Source organism: Aquarana catesbeiana, linkage group LG01 (genome assembly GCF_042186555.1).
Source record: "Aquarana catesbeiana isolate 2022-GZ linkage group LG01, ASM4218655v1, whole genome shotgun sequence".
Classification (NCBI taxonomy): domain Eukaryota; kingdom Metazoa; phylum Chordata; class Amphibia; order Anura; family Ranidae; genus Aquarana; species Aquarana catesbeiana.
The window spans coordinates 946,070,744-946,090,446 of record NC_133324.1 but is presented as its reverse complement, the minus strand read 5'-3'; the positions used below and the strand labels follow the sequence as shown (position 1 = coordinate 946,090,446).

At 43.6% G+C, this 19,703-nt stretch overlaps 1 protein-coding gene across 3 annotated transcripts in view; it reads right to left on the bottom strand.

Annotated features, from left to right (window-relative positions):
• The window catches only part of LOC141121353 (uncharacterized), a 106,965-nt gene that overhangs the window by 55,332 nt on the left and 31,930 nt on the right, over window positions 1–19,703 (bottom strand). For 2 of the 3 annotated variants that reach the window (XM_073611102.1, XM_073611101.1), the window contains exon 2: window positions 6,540–6,833. In XM_073611102.1, the coding sequence (XP_073467203.1) occupies window positions 6,540–6,833 (294 nt within the window). Of the gene's footprint in view, window positions 1–6,207; window positions 6,364–6,539; window positions 6,834–19,703 lie in introns of those variants that run through there. The other variant, XM_073611103.1, reaches the window with a different exon arrangement.

Sequence of the window (19,703 nt, the reverse complement as noted above, 5' to 3'; positions counted from 1 at the left end):
CACTATTTCATTTCTTTACTTGGTTTTGTTGATATACTTTTCCAAGAATTTTATATATACTACTTTATATTTTTTTGCGTGTGCAACTTTACACTACATCAGTAGTAGATGTAGACTTGTTTGGTCATCTGAAACGTATTTTTTCCATTCTATTGTATTTAATATTATTTTATTTTGAGTGCACTCGGAGTATACTGCACGTCACCAATGTGCGTGTCATCGTTTGTCTCATTCCCATAATTAGTGGGGCTAGCGCTACTATTTCATCTCTATTCTAGGGGTAGATTCAGATTTTTATTCACAGTTTTTAAAGTGGCAGCTTTTCATTTTATCTCTCACTATTTAGAGCGCAGTGGTGGTAGGACGGGTTATACTTGTTCACCTACAGTTTTCATCAATAACTAGTTATTATTAGTTGGTTATTATTTTTCAATTTTACTGATTTTCTTTATTTTTTTCATATTTTCAAATTTTTGAATTTCTGAATTTTCTAATTCCAAAAATTCGTAAATTCGGAATTCAAAAATTCGGGAATTAGAAAATCCGAAAATTAGAAAATTCAAAAATTCGGAAATTTGAAAATCTGAATTTTCGGATTTCCGAAAAAAGCAAAAAAACTAATGAAACGAAAACGAACACATTTTTTGTCAGTGCACATGTCTAATGTCCAGTTTGGCTAAATGCTACAGCTTTTGTACCCTGCCTATGTTTGACAAAAAGTAGTAAATCTCCAAAAGCATTTAGTAGTTTTTTTATTAAAGGACAAATGCAATTAAATCCAACACGTCTCGGGGGTTTAAAGGGTCTTCTTCCATCAGGACTACAAAGAAGTTAATTTGAAAGATACAGTAAATATTATCCTGATTCATAAGTTAGGAAGGTGTAACAATTACTCATCATATTAGACAGTGAATGTAAAAATTACATTTTTTTTTTTTAAGAACGAATACATCCATGGTCTAAAAGAATATATATATACAGGGAGTGGCGCTGTGCATGAGGGGATAATTGCCGTATATAATTATCTAATGATAAATCATATTATGAGAACCAACACAAAGATGTGAAGAAGTATACATAAATATCCCGCATAGGGATCGATAGATGCTAAGAAGAGAGTATAGATGCAGATGGTTGTTCAATATAGCCTGGATACCATAACCCAATGACCCTAATTATCTCTAATGGTGCTATATAATGTGCAAATAAGTGCCAAAGTGTCAAGTGCAGTCCAATAAAACATACCAGCCCTTGCTGAAATAACCTACAAGTGATATGAAAAGGGGGTATCCACAACCCTCTAAGGTGCAGTGCTAAAAAATTAAGTGGCAAACAATTTTATAATGGGTAGATCTATATCTATAAGGGGTATCCACAACCCTCTAAAGTGCAGTGCTAAAAAATTAATTAATTAAATTAAATTAAATTGCAAACAAATTTATAAACAATTTTTAGATCTATATATATATATATATGTAGGAAGTGATATTATAGGATTAGTAGTGATTAACAAATAAATTAATAATAGCACAATTAAATAGCAGCATGAGATCACATGTGAAAATGCAGAAAAAGGTAAAAATCCAGCAAATCGTTAGAAAGTTCATGTAAAGTCTTCCACCCGACAACTTCCAGATTCTATAAAGATACAATCCCCCTGTTGTGATTCCACTCACCGGAACGTTATACCCCTGCAGGGGTATAAGCATAAGATGTTTCCACTCCAGCCGGTCAGATCCGGATGTCGATCGAATCTTTGTGGTCACTCGTCTCTGATTGCCTAGTCCAGATCAGCCTCTCCAACAGAGCAGGGGGACGGGGGGGATGGATAATCCCCTAGTACGATCCTATCTCCAGCCGGACATCCGCTCCAATGGAATTATATGTAATAAAAAAGTTGTGTCCACATAGCGTAACTCTTTTTTTCAAAAAAAGTTTATTATGTAAAAAATACAATCCAATAAAGAGGAGTTACTCAGCGCCTCCGATGACGTCCGTGTGACGAAACGCGTAAGGCGGGACTATCTTGGTACGCACAACGTCACTTCCTGCCGCTGTGGTTCTTGCTAGCTGACCGGTGGAACGCAAGCGGTAGTTGCGAACTACGCTGCGTCCCGGGACAGCAAAGGGAGCCAGCGAGCTTGTATGCTCCTCCATTCTTTTCCTTTTAAACTTATTATTTTTCTTGGAGTAACTCCTCTTTATTGGATTGTATTTTTTACATAATAAACTTTTTTTGAAAAAAAGAGTTACGCTATGTGGACACAACTTTTTTATTACATATAATTCCATTGGAGCGGATGTCCGGCTGGAGATAGGATCGTACTAGGGGATTATCCATCCCCCCCGTCCCCCTGCTCTGTTGGAGAGGCTGATCTGGACTAGGCAATCAGAGACGAGTGACCACAAAGATTCGATCGACATCCGGATCTGACCGGCTGGAGTGGAAACATCTTATGCTTATACCCCTGCAGGGGTATAACGTTCCGGTGAGTGGAATCACAACAGGGGGATTGTATCTTTATAGAATCTGGAAGTTGTCGGGTGGAAGACTTTACATGAACTTTCTAACGATTTGCTGGATTTTTACCTTTTTCTGCATTTTCACATGTGATCTCATGCTGCTATTTAATTGTGCTATTATTAATTTATTTGTTAATCACTACTAATCCTATAATATCACTTCCTACATATATATATATATATATAGATCTAAAAATTGTTTATAAATTTGTTTGCAATTTAATTTAATTTAATTAATTAATTTTTTAGCACTGCACTTTAGAGGGTTGTGGATACCCCTTATAGATATAGATCTACCCATTATAAAATTGTTTGCCACTTAATTTTTTAGCACTGCACCTTAGAGGGTTGTGGATACCCCCTTTTCATATCACTTGTAGGTTATTTCAGCAAGGGCTGGTATGTTTTATTGGACTGCACTTGACACTTTGGCACTTATTTGCACATTATATAGCACCATTAGAGATAATTAGGGTCATTGGGTTATGGTATCCAGGCTATATTGAACAACCATCTGCATCTATACTCTCTTCTTAGCATCTATCGATCCCTATGCGGGATATTTATGTATACTTCTTCACATCTTTGTGTTGGTTCTCATAATATGATTTATCATTAGATAATTATATACGGCAATTATCCCCTCATGCACAGCGCCACTCCCTGTATATATATATTCTTTTAGACTTACTCTTTGAGGGTACACTTTGGTGCCCTCTACTTACATAGGGGGGCTGCAGTTGCAAATATAACCTGTAAGCGCGGATCTACTGTCTATAAGAATACATCCATGGAACTTCATTACAGTATTGGCATAAATCAGTGGTCTCCAAACTGAGGCCTGTGAGCTGGATGCGACCATTTGCTTGCCTTTTTTTAGCCCTTGGGGCACTATTCCTCCTACTGATACCAACGATGAGGCAATATTCCTTCCACTGACACAAACAGTTAGGCATAATTCTTTCTACTGACACCAATAAGGTAGCACTATACCAATTATCGGGCACTATTCTTCCCATTGACACCAATGATGGGGCACTATTTCTTCCACTGATGCCAATGATGGGGCACTATTCCTTCCATCGACACAAATGATGGGGCACTATTCCTTCCATTGACACAAATGATGGGGCACTAGTCCTCCCTCTGACACCAATGATTAGGCACTATTCCTCCCATTGACAAAAATGAGATTATGGGATGCCCAACTTGACTTGGTAGAACAAACGCAAGGGCAAACCTCCCTCACTATGTACAGAAAAATGCAGATCCTGGACTGTACTTCCACCGGAGTGATATCAATGTCTAATGGATCAGTGGCAAAGTTCTTCTTTTAGGAGCTCTATGTCCTCTTGGTGAAATTAGCAAATCCCAACTGTATGTAGGAGCACTGTGTCCACTTGGTAGAAATAGCAAAATCCCAGATTGTATGCAGGAGCTCTATGTCCTCTAGTATGAATAGCAAAGTCCTAAACTGTATACAGGAGCACTATGTTTCCTAGTATGAATAGCAAAGTCCCAAACTGTATACAGGAGCACTATGTTCCCTAATATGCAACTCTCAAGTCCCAAACACTTGAAAATAGCAGCTCATCTGGCTGCCTTGAAAAGTGACCCAGAGCAAGGGATTTCGGTTTAGCTGTCACACTGCCCTGATGAAATTATGCTGGATATTGTATCTGATAGCTTTCTCCCTTATAGGCCCTGAGATATAGAGGTACCCACACTGTCCCATGAATCCTGCTGCCTTGAATAAGACTCCTGTTCAGGCCTCCTGCTGGAAAGATCTTTCCATGCTAGACAAGGGGTCTACCGGATGAGACTGAAGGGAAGTGGAGATCCCTCTTCAGCTTCCTCTCCTTCCTTCCTCAGCTCCAGCCTGAAAGCAGAGTCCCCCAGCCCTAGTGTCCCCTCCCAGGCCACACAATCCTCAGCACTCCATCTTCCACCCGACAACAACCACCCCTGTTGGCCAGGTTCTTCAATATTTATGGGCCAGTCTTACCACCCTGCCAGGCCTCCTGCCTAAGGAGTCGTCAAAACTCTCATCAATATTCAGATTCCTGCCTCTATACCTCTACTCACTAGCCTCTAGAAGTTTCCATTGACCTCCTGAACCAGAGGGAGGCGATAGAGGCCTAGTATGCAGAGCCTAGCTGTAAACAATTTAGCAAATAAAATTTGTTAGTGACCAATGCCAATTTTGGAAGAAAAATTGCGATCTATGGGCAGATTCACACTGATCCGCTGCGAGTTACCCGTGGTTTTTCTGTGGGTTACCCGTGCTTTCCCACAGACTTCTATTATACACTATATTGCCAAAAGTATCGGGACGCCTGCCTTTACACGCACATGAACTTTAAAGGCAACCCAGGGACAAATTCAGGCAAAAATTCAGCCCTGATTTGTCCCTGCTGCGAGACACATCCATCGAAGGTGTGAACCCAGCCTCACACGCACATGAACTTTAATGGCATCCCAGTCTTAGTCCGTAGGGTTCAATATGGAGTTGGCCCACCCGTTAGCTCACAACTATAACAGCTTCAACTCTTCTGGGAAGGCTGTACTCAAGGTTTAGGAGTGTGTCTATGGGAATGTTTGACCATTCTTCCAGAAGAGCATTTGTGAGGTCAGGCACTAATATTGGAGAAGAAGGCCTGGCTCACAGTCTCCACTCTAATTCATCCCAAAGGTGTTCTATTGGGTTGAGGTCAGGACTCTGTGCAGGCCAGTCAAGTTCCTCCACCCCAAACAGCAGTGGCGCATATGGGGCGCCGCCCCTCTAATCCATGCACCCCTGGCCCCTAATCTACATGCAGGGCACTGGATGCATGGATTCCAATAGGTTTTTTCTTTTGAAGCACGTGATCAGAGGCTCTAATCGGCTTAGAAAAAAGGGTGGGCTGGGGGCGCCCCCAGCCCACCCACTTGTGCGTCAATAGCAAGTTAAATTGGTTGTAAACCCTTTTTTGGGACTTCTACCTATAGGTAAGCCTAGAATAAGGCTTACCTATAGGTAGTGGAAATAACTCCTAAACGTGCGTCGTTTAGGAGATATTTCACGTGTAGTCCACCGAAAAAATGAACGGCGCATGCGCGGGGAAGAAACGAAACTCCGTGCTGTTTCTTCCCCAGCGTGTGCCATTACTGTGCGCTTGCGCATGAGTGACGTCACGCGACTCCGGCGAATCACAGAGCCGGAATCCGTGCCCCGGAAGGAAGAGGGGCTTGAAGATGGATGCTGCCTACACAGGGGACATCGCTGGATTCTTTTGCAGGTGTCACAAAATGGGCTAGTATGCGATGCATACTAGCCCATTATGCTTTTAATTTGCAGGCTATACAGGGAGCAAAAGAGGAAGTAAAACCCATCAGGGTTTACTTCCTCTTTAATATTCGCTATTGTCTTCCTGCTTTTCCTTCCAGCCAATCAGAAAGCCAGACAAGAGACCCGATTGGCCAAAAGGAGAAGCACGGGCTTCTATTCTCCATCTGGCTTGGTGCTGCACATCATCCAGACGCTATTGTCTTCCTGCTTTTCCTCCCAGCCAATCAGAAAGCTGGTCGAGAGACCCAATTGGCCAAGAGGAGAAGCACGGGCTTCCAATCTCCATCTGGCTTGGTGCTGCACATCAACCAGACGCCTTTGACACTTCGGCTCCCCTGCTCTTCGGCCCCGCTTACCAGTTGGTCTTCCTGCGTTCCACGGCATCACATCTCCCCGGATACTCCCGTGTCCTTCACTTCAGGCTAAGTGCTGGTGGGCGGATGGACGAGTGAGCGATGGGGGGGGTTGGTGGTTTGGCATCCTCCCCCCTCAAAATGGAGCACCAGCCGCCACTGCAACACAGTCATAATATTTTACAATAACTCGCCAACCCAGATGGGAGGTCCAACAAATTGGTAGGAAGTCAAGGCCACTCCCACTACTATGTAATCTCACAATATTTATTTTAACATGCAGTTCAGCTCCAAATTCTGAAAAGTGTTCATGTAGAGTAAGCTCAGCAACTTACCTGAGACAAAGACTTCGAAATCCATCTGAATTGTAGGACCAAAGTTAGTGAATTTGAAATGATGACCGTCCACCTCTGAGAAATCCTTTATTATGAATGTGCAGCTGTCATGGTCAAACTGAAGGCGATCCTCAAATCCCTTAACACCCTGTAGCATGTGGTCAACGTAATTGCCAATTAAAGTTTCTCCAGCATAAATATCAAGAAAAGGTTCCTGGCATAACTGCAACAGTGGAAAGTGAAGATCGGAGCCGTATTGGCCAGAGACCTGCTGCGTCAATGAAGCTGCAACACCTAGGGAACAAAATAAAGCAATCACAGAAGATGATCATTGTATGTAAGATAGAAACCAACTAAAATGTAGATCATCTAACCCTTTCACACCTAAGCGTAAAACAAATCTAAATGCCTAAGCACACTTTTGCAACTGTTAGTAAAACTGTACATATCATCACAAGTACTTTGTGCATCCAGGTGGACCATACCATGTTTTTTTTTTTTTTTTTCAGGACAAATTGGGTGGTAAATGGTAATTTTTTTTAACATTAAGACCCCTTTCACACTGGGGCGGTTTACAGGCTTTATTGCGCTAAAAATAGCGCCTGCAAACCGACCCAAAACAGCCGCTGCTGTTTGTTCAGTGTGAAAGCCCCAGGGCTTTCACACTGAAGCGGTGCGCTGGCAGGAGAAGAAAAAAATTCCTGCCAGCCGCATCTTTGGAGCGGTGAAGGAGCGGTGTATTCACCACTCCTAAACCGCTCCTGCCCATTGAAATCAATGGGACAGCGCGGCAATACCGCGGCTATAGCCACGCTATACGAGCGGATTTAACCCTTTTTCGGCCGCCAGCGGGGGGTTAAAACCACACCGCTAGCGGCCAGATACCGCGGTAAAGCAGCGCTAAAAATAGCGCTGTTTTACCGCCGACGCCCCATACCGCCCCAGTGTGAAAGCAGCCTAAAGGAAACCTGGCCCAAAATAGTAAAAAATATATATATATTTTTAAAAAATGTAGCTGTATATTTCTTGCTACTTCCATAACCTACCACCAAAGAACAACCCAAAATAAATTCTCCCGCTCCTGAGGATTGCAGCGATATCACATATGTGTATATTAGTTGTTGTATGCAGGGCTTTTTTTCTTAGTGAATAGATGCAGGAACTCCTCTGTTCTGAGATACCCCTTGACTCCACCCCCCCTACCCACCTCCAAGCCCCGCTCCTTGGCCCCACCCCTTATCCACCTCCCAGTACCACCCCTTTCAGAACCAAGTATCATTTTGTGGTGCTATTTTGTATGGAATTTGTTAATGATAATGAAAGCAGTAAAATAGATCTAACAACAATGGACAGCCAAGGGAAAATAGATTACCTCCAGCAACAATAGATTCCCCAGTAGCCAGCATCAATAGACCTTCCAGCAGCCAGCAACACAGACCCCTCCCTCAACAGTAAATCCCTCCCAGCAAAAACTGACCCCCCCGGCAACATAAGACCTACATCAACAACAATAGATCCCCCATCAGCAACAATAGAACTCGCCAGCAACGCTAGACCCCTCCCCTGCAAAAATAGATCCCCTCCAGCAACAATAGATTCCCCAGTAGCCAGCATCAATAGACCCTCCAGGAGCCAGAATCACAGACCCCTCCCTCAACAGTAGATCCCTCCCAGCAACAACTGACCGCCCCGGGAACATAAGACCCACTCCAGCAACAAATGATCACCTGGAGCAACAGAAGACCCCCACAGTAACAATAGACCCCCTGCAAAAATAGATCCCCTCCAGCAACAATAGATTCCCCAGTAGCCAGCATCAATAGACCCTCCAGGAGCCAGAATCACAGACCCCTCCCTCAACAGTAGATCCCTCCCAGCAACAACTGACCGCCCCGGGAACATAAGACCCACTCCAGCAACAAATGATCACCTGGAGCAACAGAAGACCTCCACAGTAACAATAGACCCCCTGCAAAAATAGATCCCCTCCAGCAACAATAGATTCCCCAGTAGCCAGCATCAATAGACCCTCCAGGAGCCAGAATCACAGACCCCTCCCTCAACAGTAGATCCCTCCCAGCAACAACTGACCCCCCGGCAACATAAGACCCACTCCAGCAACAAATGATCCCCTGGAGCAACAGAAGACCTCCACAGTAACAATGGATCCCCTTTTTCTGCAAAAACAGATCCCCTCCAGCAACAATAGATTCCCCAGCAGCCAGCATTACTAAACCCTCCAGAACATCCCAGCACCCCTTGCGATTACATAAATTCAGTTCTAGAGGTGCTGGAACTGCGTTCCCCCACGTTCCTGCTCAAAAAAAAGCCCTGGTTGTATGTATCTATGGTACAGCCCAAAGAAAAAAAAAAAGGGCTGTACTACGGGTACATACAACAACTAACATACACATATGTTGTATCGCTGCGATCAGGAGAATTTATTTTGGGTTGTTTTTTGGTTGTATCCTACTTAAGAACACACTGACACTAATTAACCACTTCAGCCCCGGAAGGTTTTACCCCCCTAATGATCAGGCCATTTTTGCAATATGGCACTGCGTTATTTTTAACTGACAATTATGCGGTCATGCGGCGCTGTACCCAAACAAAATTTATGTCCTTTTTTTCCCACAACCAAAGCTTTCTTTTGGTGGCATTTGATCACCTCTGCATTTTTTATTTTTTGCGCTATAAACAAAAAAAAGCGACAATTTAAAAAAAAAATTTTTTTTTTTTACTTTCTGCTATAAAATATATCCAATAAAAAATGTAAAAAATATAATCTCTTCATCAATTGAGGCCAATTTGTATTCTGATACATATTGTGCCCCCCAAAGCAGTGTCCTCTGTCCCCTGCACCCCCCCACTGTAGTGTCCTCTGCCCACATAGTGTCCTCTGCCCCCAATAGCGTCCTCTGTCCCCTGCACCCCACCCCACTGTAGTGTCCTCTGCCTCCAAAATGTCCTCTGTTCTCTGCCCACATAGTGCCCTCTGCCCCCATAGAGTCCTCTATCCTCTGCCCTCATAGTGCCCTCTGCTCTCACAGTGCACTCTGCCCCCATAGTGTCCTCTGTCCTCAGCCCTTATAGTGCCCTCAGTGCTCTCTGCCCCCATAGTGCCCTCTGCCCCCATAGTGTCCTCTGTCCTCATAGTGCCCTCTGCTCTCACAGTGCACTCTGCCCCCATACTGTCCTCTGTCCTCTGCCCTTATAGTGCCCTCAGTGCTCTCTGCCCCCCATAGTGCCTTCTGCCCCCATAGTGTCCTCTGCCCCAAAAGTGGCCTCCATAGTGCCCTCTGCCCCCATACTGCCCTCTGCCCCCATAGTGTCCAGTGTCCTCTGCCCCCATAGTGCCCTCTGCCCTCAGTGCTCTCTGCCCCCATAGTGCCCTCTGCCCCCATAGTGTCCTCTGCCCCAAAAGTGGGCCCCATAGTGTCCAGTGTCCTCTGCCCCCATAGTGGCCCCTATAGTGTCCTCTGCCCCCATAGTGGCCCCCATAGTGTCCTCTGCCCCCATAGTGTCCTCTGCCCCCAGAGTGGCCCCCATAGTGTCCTCTGTCCCCATTGTGTCCTCTGCCCCCATAGCAGCCCCTACAGTGTCCTCTTCACACACAATCACACACTGTGCAGGTAGAACTCTCCTACCCTACACAGGTGTAGAGCAGAGTGGTGTTGGGTTGGTATCACAGGCCTTTATGGGGGCAGGAACTGCTGAAGTTAACTTTTTACATTAACAGGCTGGTGATTGGTTGCTATAATCGCCCGGCAACCAATCACTTTCTGTTTGATGTAAAAAGTTAACTTCGGCGGTTCCCGCCCCCATCCAGCCCTGTGATATCAGCCGCTCGCCGCTGTGCTATGAAGAGGACAGCGGCGAATATGTCCACGGGCTGGGTGCCCGTGGTTGCCGACCCCTGCAGTAAAGGTTAAGTATAACATGGTATAGGGTTGGTATAGGTGCAGTCTAGGTTTGGAATAAGTGCAGTATGAGTGTGGTATGGATTGGGTATAAAACCTTTTAGACAGTTATACACTATGCGGATTCTTCCAATTTGATTTATTGTGGAATTCCGTGCATTTATGGACGCCATTGATTGGATTCATGAGATATACTGCTCAACTTCAGCCAAACAATATGAATCGGATCTCTAATTGATGGGATTGTCATATTTATGCTGATGTGACTCTGTATTGGAGTCCTCATGTTCTGGTAAGAGTCCATTACTTGTGGCTGGTGAAGGCTCACATGGTGATTGTGAAAGGGGACGGAACACCTTCTTTCTGCCAAGTGTCACTGCAGTGTTTTGTGATTTTTTTCACTTACACAGTGCCTTGAAAAAGTATTCACACCCCTCGAAATTTCCCACATTTTGTCATGTTACAACCAAAAACGTAAATGTATTTTAATGGGATTTTATGCAATAGCCCAACAGAAAGTTGCACATAATTGTGAAGTGGAAGGAAAATGATAAATGGTTTTCAATTTTTTTACCAATAAATATGTGAAAAGTGTGGGGTACATTTGTATGGCGCCCCCCTGAGTCAATACTTTGTAGAACCGCCTTTCTCTGCAATTACAGCTGTAAGTCTTTTTGGGGATGTCTCTACCAGCTTTGCACATCTAGAGAGGGACATTTTTGCCCATTCTTCTTTGTAAAATATCTCAAGCTCTGTCAGATTGGATGGAGAGGGTCTGTGAAAGGCAATTTTCAAGTCTTGACACAGATTTTCAACTGGATTTAGGACTGGACTGTGACTGGGCCATTCTAACACATGAATATGCTTTGATCTAAACCATTCCATTGTAGCTCTGGCTGTATGTTTAGGGTCGTTGTCCTGCTGGAAGGTGAACCTCCGCCCCAGTCTCAAGTCTTTTGTAGACTCTAACAGGTTTTCTTCTAAGATTGCCCTGTATTTGGCTCCATCCATCTTCCCATCAACTCTGACCAGCTTCCCTGTCCCTGCTGAGTAAAAGCATCCCCACTAAATGATGCTGCCACCACCATGGTTCACGGTGGGGATGGTGTGTTCAGGGTGATGTGCAGTGTTAGTTTTCCGGCACACATAGCGTTTTGCTTTTAGGCCAAAAAGGTCCATTTTGGTTTAATCTGACCAGAGCACCTTCTTCCACATGTTTGCTGTGTCCCCCACATGGCTTCTCACAAACTGCAAACAGGACTTCTTATGGCTTTCTTTCAACAATGGCTTTCTTCTTGTCACTCTTCCATAAAGGCCAGATTTGTGGAGTGCACGACTAATGCCCTGTACACACGGTCGGATTTTCTGACGGAAAATGTGTGATAGGACCTTATTGTCGGAAATTCCGATCGTGTGTAGGCTCCATCACACATTTTCCATCGGAATTTCCGACACACAAAGTTTGAGAGCTTGCTATAAAATTTTCAGACAACAAAATCCGTTGTCAGAAATTCTGATCGTGTGTACACAAATCCAACGCACAAAGTGTCACGCATGCTCAGAATAAATTAACCACTTCCCGACCGCCTCACGCCTATATACGTGAACAGAGTGGCACGGGCAGGCAAAATCACGTACCTGGTACGTGGTTGCCTTCCCGCGGGCCGGGGGGCCGATCGGACCCCCCCCCCCGGTGCCAGCGGCGGTCGGCATTTGGCTGGGAGCGTTGAGAGACGAGGGGGAGGCCATCCGATCGTGGCCCCCCCCTCACGATCGCTCCCAGCCAATGAGAAACATCCCCTGCCTCTGTATAGTACACAGAGGCAGAGGATGTGATGTCATCTCTCCTCGGCTCGGCAGTTTCCGTTCAACAACACTACACAACACAGTAGAACATGCCAGGCACATTAAACACCCCCGATCCCCCCCCAATCCCCCCCCAATCACCCCCCCCCCCCCGTCACAAACTGACACCAAGCAGTTTTTTTTTTGTTTTTTTTTTTTCCTGATTACTGCATTGGTGTCAGTTTGTGACAGTTAGCAGTGGTAGGACAGTTAGTATTAGCCCCCTGTAGGTCTAGGGTACCCCCATAACCCCCCCAATAAAATTTTAACCCCTTGATCACCCCCCGTCACCAGTGTCACCAAGCGATCATTTTTCTGATCGCTGTATTAGTGTCGCTGGTGACGCTAGTTAGGGACGTAAATATTTAGGTTCGCCGTCAGCGTTTTATAGCGTCAGGGACCCCCATATACTACCTAATAAATGTTTTAACCCCTTGATTGCCCCCTAGTTAACCCTTTCACCACTGATCACCGTATAACCGTTACGGGTGACGCTGGTTAGTTAGTTTATTTTTTATAGTGTCAGGGCACCCGCCGTTTATTACCTAATAAAGGTTTAGCCCCCTGATCGCCCGGCGGTGATATGCGTCGCCCCAGGCAGCGTCAGATTAGCGCCAGTACCGCTAACACCCACGCACGCAGCATACGCCTCCCTTAGTGGTATAGTATCTGTACGCATCAATATCTGATCCGATCAGATCTATACTAGTGTCCCCAGCAGTTTAGGGTTCCCAAAAACGCAGTGTTAGTGGGATCAGCCCAGATACCTGCTAGCACCTGCGTTTTGCCCCTCCGCCCAGCCCACCCAAGTGCAGTATCGATCGATCACTGTCACTTACAATACACTAAACGCATAACTGCAGCGTTCGCGGAGTCAGGCCTGATCCCTGCGATCGCTAACAGTTTTTTTGGTAGCGTTTTGGTGAACTGGCAAGCACCAGCCCCAGGCAGAGTCAGATTAGCGCCAGTACCGCTAACACCCACGCACGCAGCGTACACCTCCCTTAGTGGTATAGTATCTGAACACATCAATATCTGATCCGATCAGATCTATACTAGCGTCCCCAGCAGTTTAGGGATCCCAAAAACGCAGTGTTAGCGGGATCAGCCCAGATACCTGCTAGCACCTGCGTTTTGCCCCTCCACCCGACCCAGTCCAGCCCACCCAAGTGCAGTATCGATCGATCACTGTCACTTACAAAACACTAAACGCATAACTGCAGCGTTCGCAGAGTCAGGCCTGATCCCTGCGATCGCTAACAGTTTTTTTGGTAGCGTTTTGGTGAACTGGCAAGCACCAGCGGCCTAGTACACTCCGGTCGTAGTCAAACCAGCACTGTAGTAACACTTGGTGACGTGGCGAGTCCCATAAGTGCAGTTCAAGCTGGTGAGGTGGCAAGCACAAGTAGTGTCCCGCTGCCACCAAAAAGACAAACACAGGCCCGTCGTGCCCATAGTGCCCTTCCTGCTGCATTCGCCAATCCTAATTGGGAACCCACCGCTTCTGCAGCGCCCGTACTTCCCCCATTCACATCCCCAACCAAATGCAGTCGGCTGCATGAGAGGCATTTTTATGTCCTCCCAAGTACCCCTACCCAACGAACCCCCCAAAAAAGATGTTGTGTCTGCAGCAAGCGCGGATATAGGCGTGACACCCGCTATTATTGTCCCACCTGTTCTGACAATCCTGGTCTTTGCATTGGTGAATGTTTTGAACGCTACCATTCACTAGTTGAGTATTAGTGTAGGGTACAGCATTGCACAGACTAGGCACACTTTCACAGGGTCTCCCAAGATGCCATCGCATTTTGAGAGACCCGAACCTGGAACCGGTTACAGTTATAAAAGTTAGTTACAAAAAAAGTGTAAAGAAAAAAAAAAAAAACACAAACAAAAATAAAAAAAAATAGTTGTCGTTTTATTGTTCTCTCTCTCTCTCTATTCTCTCTCTATTGTTCTGCTCTTTTTTACTGTGTTCTATTCTGGAATGTTTTATTGTTATTATGTTTTATCATGTTTGTTTTTCAGGTATGCAATTTTTTATACTTTACTGTTTACTGTGCTTTATTGTTAACCATTTTTTTGTCTTCAGGTACGCCATTCACGACTTTGAGTGGTTATACCAGAATGATGCCTGCAGGTTTAGGTATCATCTTGGTATCATTCTTTTCAGCCAGCGGTCGGCTTTCATGTAAAAGCAATCCTAGCGGCTAATTAGCCTCTAGACTGCTTTTACAAGCAGTGGGAGAGAATGCCCCCCCCCCCCACCGTCTTCCGTGTTTTTCTCTGGCTCTCCTGTCTCAACAGGGAACCTGAGAATGCAGCCGGTGATTCAGCCAGCTGACCATAGAGCTGATCAGAGACCAGAGTGGCTCCAAACATCTCTATGGCCTAAGAAACCGGAAGCTACGAGCATTTTATGACTTAGATTTCGCCGGATGTAAACCGCGCCATTGGGAAATTGGGGAAGCATTTTATCACACCGATCTTGGTGTGGTCAGATGCTTTGAGGGCAGAGGAGAGATCTAGGGTCTAATAGACCCCAATTTTTTCAAAAAAAGAGTACCTGTCACTACCTATTGCTATCATAGGGGATATTTACATTCCCTGAGATAACAATAAAAATGATTTAAAAAAAAAAATGAAAGGAACAGTTTAAAAATAGGATAAAAAAACAGAAAAATAATAAAGAAAAAAAAAAAAAAAGCACCCCTGTCCCCCCTGCTCTCGCGCTAAGGCGAACGCAAGCGTCGGTCTGGCGTCAAATGTAAACAGCAATTGCACCATGCATGTGAGGTGTCACCGCGAACGTCAGATCGAGGACAGTAATTTTAGCAGTAGACCTCCTCTGTAAATCTAAAGTGGTAACCTGTAAAGGCTTTTAAAGGCTTTTAAAAATGTATTAATTTTGTTGCCACTGCACGTTTGTGCGCAATTTTAAAGCATGTCATGTTTGGTATCCGTGTACTCGGCCTAAGATCATCTTTTTTATTTCATCAAACATTTGGGCAATATAGTGTGTTTTAGTGCATTAACATTTAAAAAAGTGTGTTTTTTTCACAAAAAATGCGTTTGAAAAATCGCTGCGCAAATACTGTGTGAAAAAAAAAAATGAAACACCCACCATTTTAATCTGTAGGGCATTTGCTTTAAAAAAATATATAATGTTTGGGGGTTCAAAGTAATTTTCTTGCAAAAAAAAATAATTTTTTCATGTAATCAAAAAGTGTCAGAAAGGGCTTTGTCTTCAAGTGGTTAGAAGAGTGGGTGATGTGTGACATAAGCTTCTAAATGTTGTGCATAAAATGCCAGGACAGTTCAAAACCCCCCCAAATGACCCCATTTTGGAAAGTAGACACCCCAAGCTATTTGCTGAGAGGCATGTCGAGTCCATGGAATATTTTATATTGTGACACAAGTTTCAGGAAAGAGACAAATTTTTTTTTTTTTTGCACAAAGTTGTCACTAAATGATATATTGCTCAAACATGCCATGGGAATATGTGAAATTACACCCCAAAATACATTCTGTTGCTTCTCCTGAGTACGGGGATACCACATGTGTGGGACTTTTTGGGAGCCTAGCCACGCACGGGACCCCGAAAACCAAGCACCGCCTTCAGGCTTTCTAAGGGCGTAAATTTTTGATTTCACTCTTCACTGTCTATCACAGTTTCGGAGGCCATGGAATGCACAGGTGGCACAAACCCCCCCCCCCCAAATGACCCCATTTTGGAAAGTAGACACCCAAAGCTATTTGCTGAGAGGTATAGTGAGTATTTTGCAGACCTCACTTTTTGTCACAAAGTTTTGAAAATTGAAAAAAGAAAAAAAAAAAAAAAATTCTTGTCTTTCTTCGTTTTCAAAAACAAATGAGAGCTGCAAAATACTCACCATGCCTCTCAGCAAATAGCTTGGGGTGTCTACTTTCCAAAATGGGGTCATTTGGGGGGGGGTTTGTGCCACCTGGGCATTCCATGGCCTCTGAAACTGTGATAGGCAGTGAAGAGTGAAATCAAAAATTTACACCCTTAGAAATCCTGAAGGCGGTGATTGGTTTTCGGGGCCTCGTACGCGGCTAGGCTCCCAAAAAGTCCCACACATGTGGTATCCCCGTACTCAGGAGAAGCAACAGAATGTATTTTGGGGTGCAATTCCACATATGCCCATGGCCTGTGTGAGCAATATATCATTTAGTGACAACTTTTTGTAAATTTTTTTTTTTTTTGTCATTATTCAATCACTTGGGACAAAAAAAAAATATTCAATGGGCTCAACATGCCTCTCAGCAATTTCCTTGGGGTGTCTACTTTCCAAAATGGGGTCATTTGGGGGGGTTTTGTACTGCCCTGCCATTTTAGCACCTCAAGAAATGACATAGGCAGTCATAAACTAAAAGCTGTGTAAATTCCAGAAAATGTACCCTAGTTTGTAGACGCTATAACTTTTGCGCAAACCAATAAATATACGCTTATTGACATTTTTTTTACCAAAGACATGTGGCCGAATACATTTTGGCCTAAATGTATGACTAAAATTGAGTTTATTGGATTTTTTTTATAACAAAAAGTAGAAAATATCATTTTTCTTCAAAATTTTCGGTCTTTTTCCGTTTATAGCGCAAAAAATAAAAACGGCAGAGGTGATCAAATACCATCAAAAGAAAGCTCTATTTGTGGGAAGAAAAGGACGCAAATTTAGTTTGGGTACAGCATTGCATGACCGCGCAATTAGCAGTTAAAGCGACGCAGTGCCAAATTGTAAAAAGTGCTCTGGTCAGGAAGGGGGTAAATCCTTCCGGGGCTGAAGTGGTTAAGAGACTAAAGCTATTGGCTACTGCCCCGTTTATAGTCGAGTTGTACGTGTTTTACGTTACCGCGCTCACAACGATCGGATTTTCCGACAACTTTGTGTGACCGTGTGTATGCAAGACAAGTTTGAGCCAACATCCGTCGGAAAAAATCCATGGATTTTGTTGTTGGAATGTCCAATCAATGTCCGACCGTGTGTACGTGGCATAACAATTGTCCTGTGGACAGATTCTCCCACCTGAGCTGTGGATCTCTGCAGCTCCTCCAGAGTTACCATGAGCTTCTTGGCTGCTTCTCTGATGAATGTTCTCCTTACCTGGCCTGTCAGTTTAGGTGGACGGCCATGTCTTGGTAGGTTTGCAGTTGTGCCATACTCTTTCCATTTTCGGATGATGGATTGAACAGTGCTATGTGAGATGTTCAAAGCTTTGGATATTTTTTATAACCTAGCCCTGCTTTAAACTTCTCCACAACCTTATCCCTGACCTGTCTGGTGTGTTCCTCGGCCTTCATGATGCTGTTTGTTCACCAAGATTCTGTAACAAACCTCTGAGGGCTTCACAGATAGGAATTTTTAACTATCCCATAGTTTGTAGACGCTATAACTTTTAGCAAAAATATGTAGCAGAATACATATTGGCCTAAACTGATGAAGAAATTTAGATTTTTTTCAATTTTCCTATTGGGTATGTTTTTATAACAGAAAGTAAGAAATATTGGGGTTTTTTTTGAAAACTGTCTGTCTTTTTTTTGCTTATAGCACAAAAATAATATATGAATATATAGAATAATTTTTAAAGCCCCCTCATCCCTCCGTGCTCGCGCGCCAAAGAAAACGCATAATGTAAACATTGTTCAAATCATACATGTGAGGTATGGCCGCGATCTTTAGAGCGAGAGGAATAATTCTAGCACTATACCTCCTCTGTTACTCTAAACAGGTAACCGTTAACAATGTTTAAAATGTCACCTATGGAGTTTTTTAATTACCATAGTTTGTCGCCATTCCACGAGTGTGCTCAATTTTAAAGCGTGACATGTTAAGCTATCTATTTACTCGGAGTAACATCATCTTTCACATTATACCAAAAACGTACTGACTTTACTGTTTCGTTTTTTCTTTTCATTCATTCATTATTTTCCAAAAATATTGCATTTGAAAGACTGCTGCGCAAATACGGTAAAATATTGCAACAACCGCCATTTTATTCTCTAGGGTCTGCTAAAAAATTATATATCATTTTTTTGGGGTTCTAAGTCATTTTCTAGCAAAAAAAAAAAAAAATACTGATTTCAACTTGTAAACAACAAATGTCAGAAATAGGCTTGGTCTTGAAGTGGTTAACCACTTCCGGACCGCCGCACGCCGATATACGTCCTTATTTTGAAGGGGGGTATATCGTTGTTATGGCAGCAGCTAGCTGCCATAACCCTGGTATCTTCTTGTTTGGCCAGCAGTCTGCTTCAAGATAAAAGTGGTCTCTGCGGTGGATTCGCCGCGAGATCACTTTTATCGGCGGAGAGGGGCTGCCCTGCCACGCCCTGGTGCCCTCCGCCGCTTACTGGAGCCGTCGGCAGCGGCGTAGGCGATCAGTAGCTGGGCATGAAGACGAGTGAGGGGAAGATGGCCCCCACCCGTCTCCATGACATTGCAGGGCGTAAGCAACGTCAAAACGCCACTTCTGTCCATAGCTTAAATCTTAAAGGGCCATTTTTTTAAATTCATTTTTAAAATGACAATTTTTTTTTTTTTTATAGTATTTTAGTGTAAATATGAGATGTGAGGTCTTTTTGACCCCAGATCTCATATTTAAGAGGACCTGTCATGCTTTTTTTTTATTACAAGGGATGTTTACATTCCTTGTAATAGGACTAAAAGTGACACAATTTTTTTTTTTTTTTAAAAAACAGTGTGAAAATAAAAAATAAAAGGTAAAATAAGAAAATAAAATTTTTTTAAACGCGCCCCGTCCCGCTGAGCTTGTGTGCAGAAGTGAACACAGACGTGAGTAAGTGCCCTCATATGAAAACAGTAAGCTCCTTGAGGGTAGGGTCTGATGTGAATGTACAATGTATATGTAAAGCGCTGCGTAAATTGATGGCGCTATATACAGTAAGTACCTGGAATAAATAAAATAAATAATAAATAAAATAAAAACGGTGGTCAAACCACACATGTGAGGTATCGCCGCGATCGGTAAAGCGAGAGCAATAATTCTAGCCCTAGACCTCCTCTGTAACTCAAAACACGCAACCTGTAGAATTTTTTTAAATGTCTCCTATGGAGATTTTTAAGGCTAAAAGTTTGTCGCCATTCCACGAGCGGGCGCAATTTTTGAAGCGTGACATGCTGGCTATCAATTTACTCGGCGTAACATTATCTTTCACAATATAAAAAAAAAATTGGGCTGACTTTACTGTTGTCTTATTTTTTAATTCAAAAAAGTGTATTTTTTCCAAAAAAAGTGCGCTTGTAAGACCGCTGCGCAAATACGGTGTGAAAGAAAGTATAGCAACGACCGCCATTTTATTCTCTAGGGTGTTAGAAAAAAAAATGTATAATGTTTGGGGGTTCTAAGTAATTTTCCA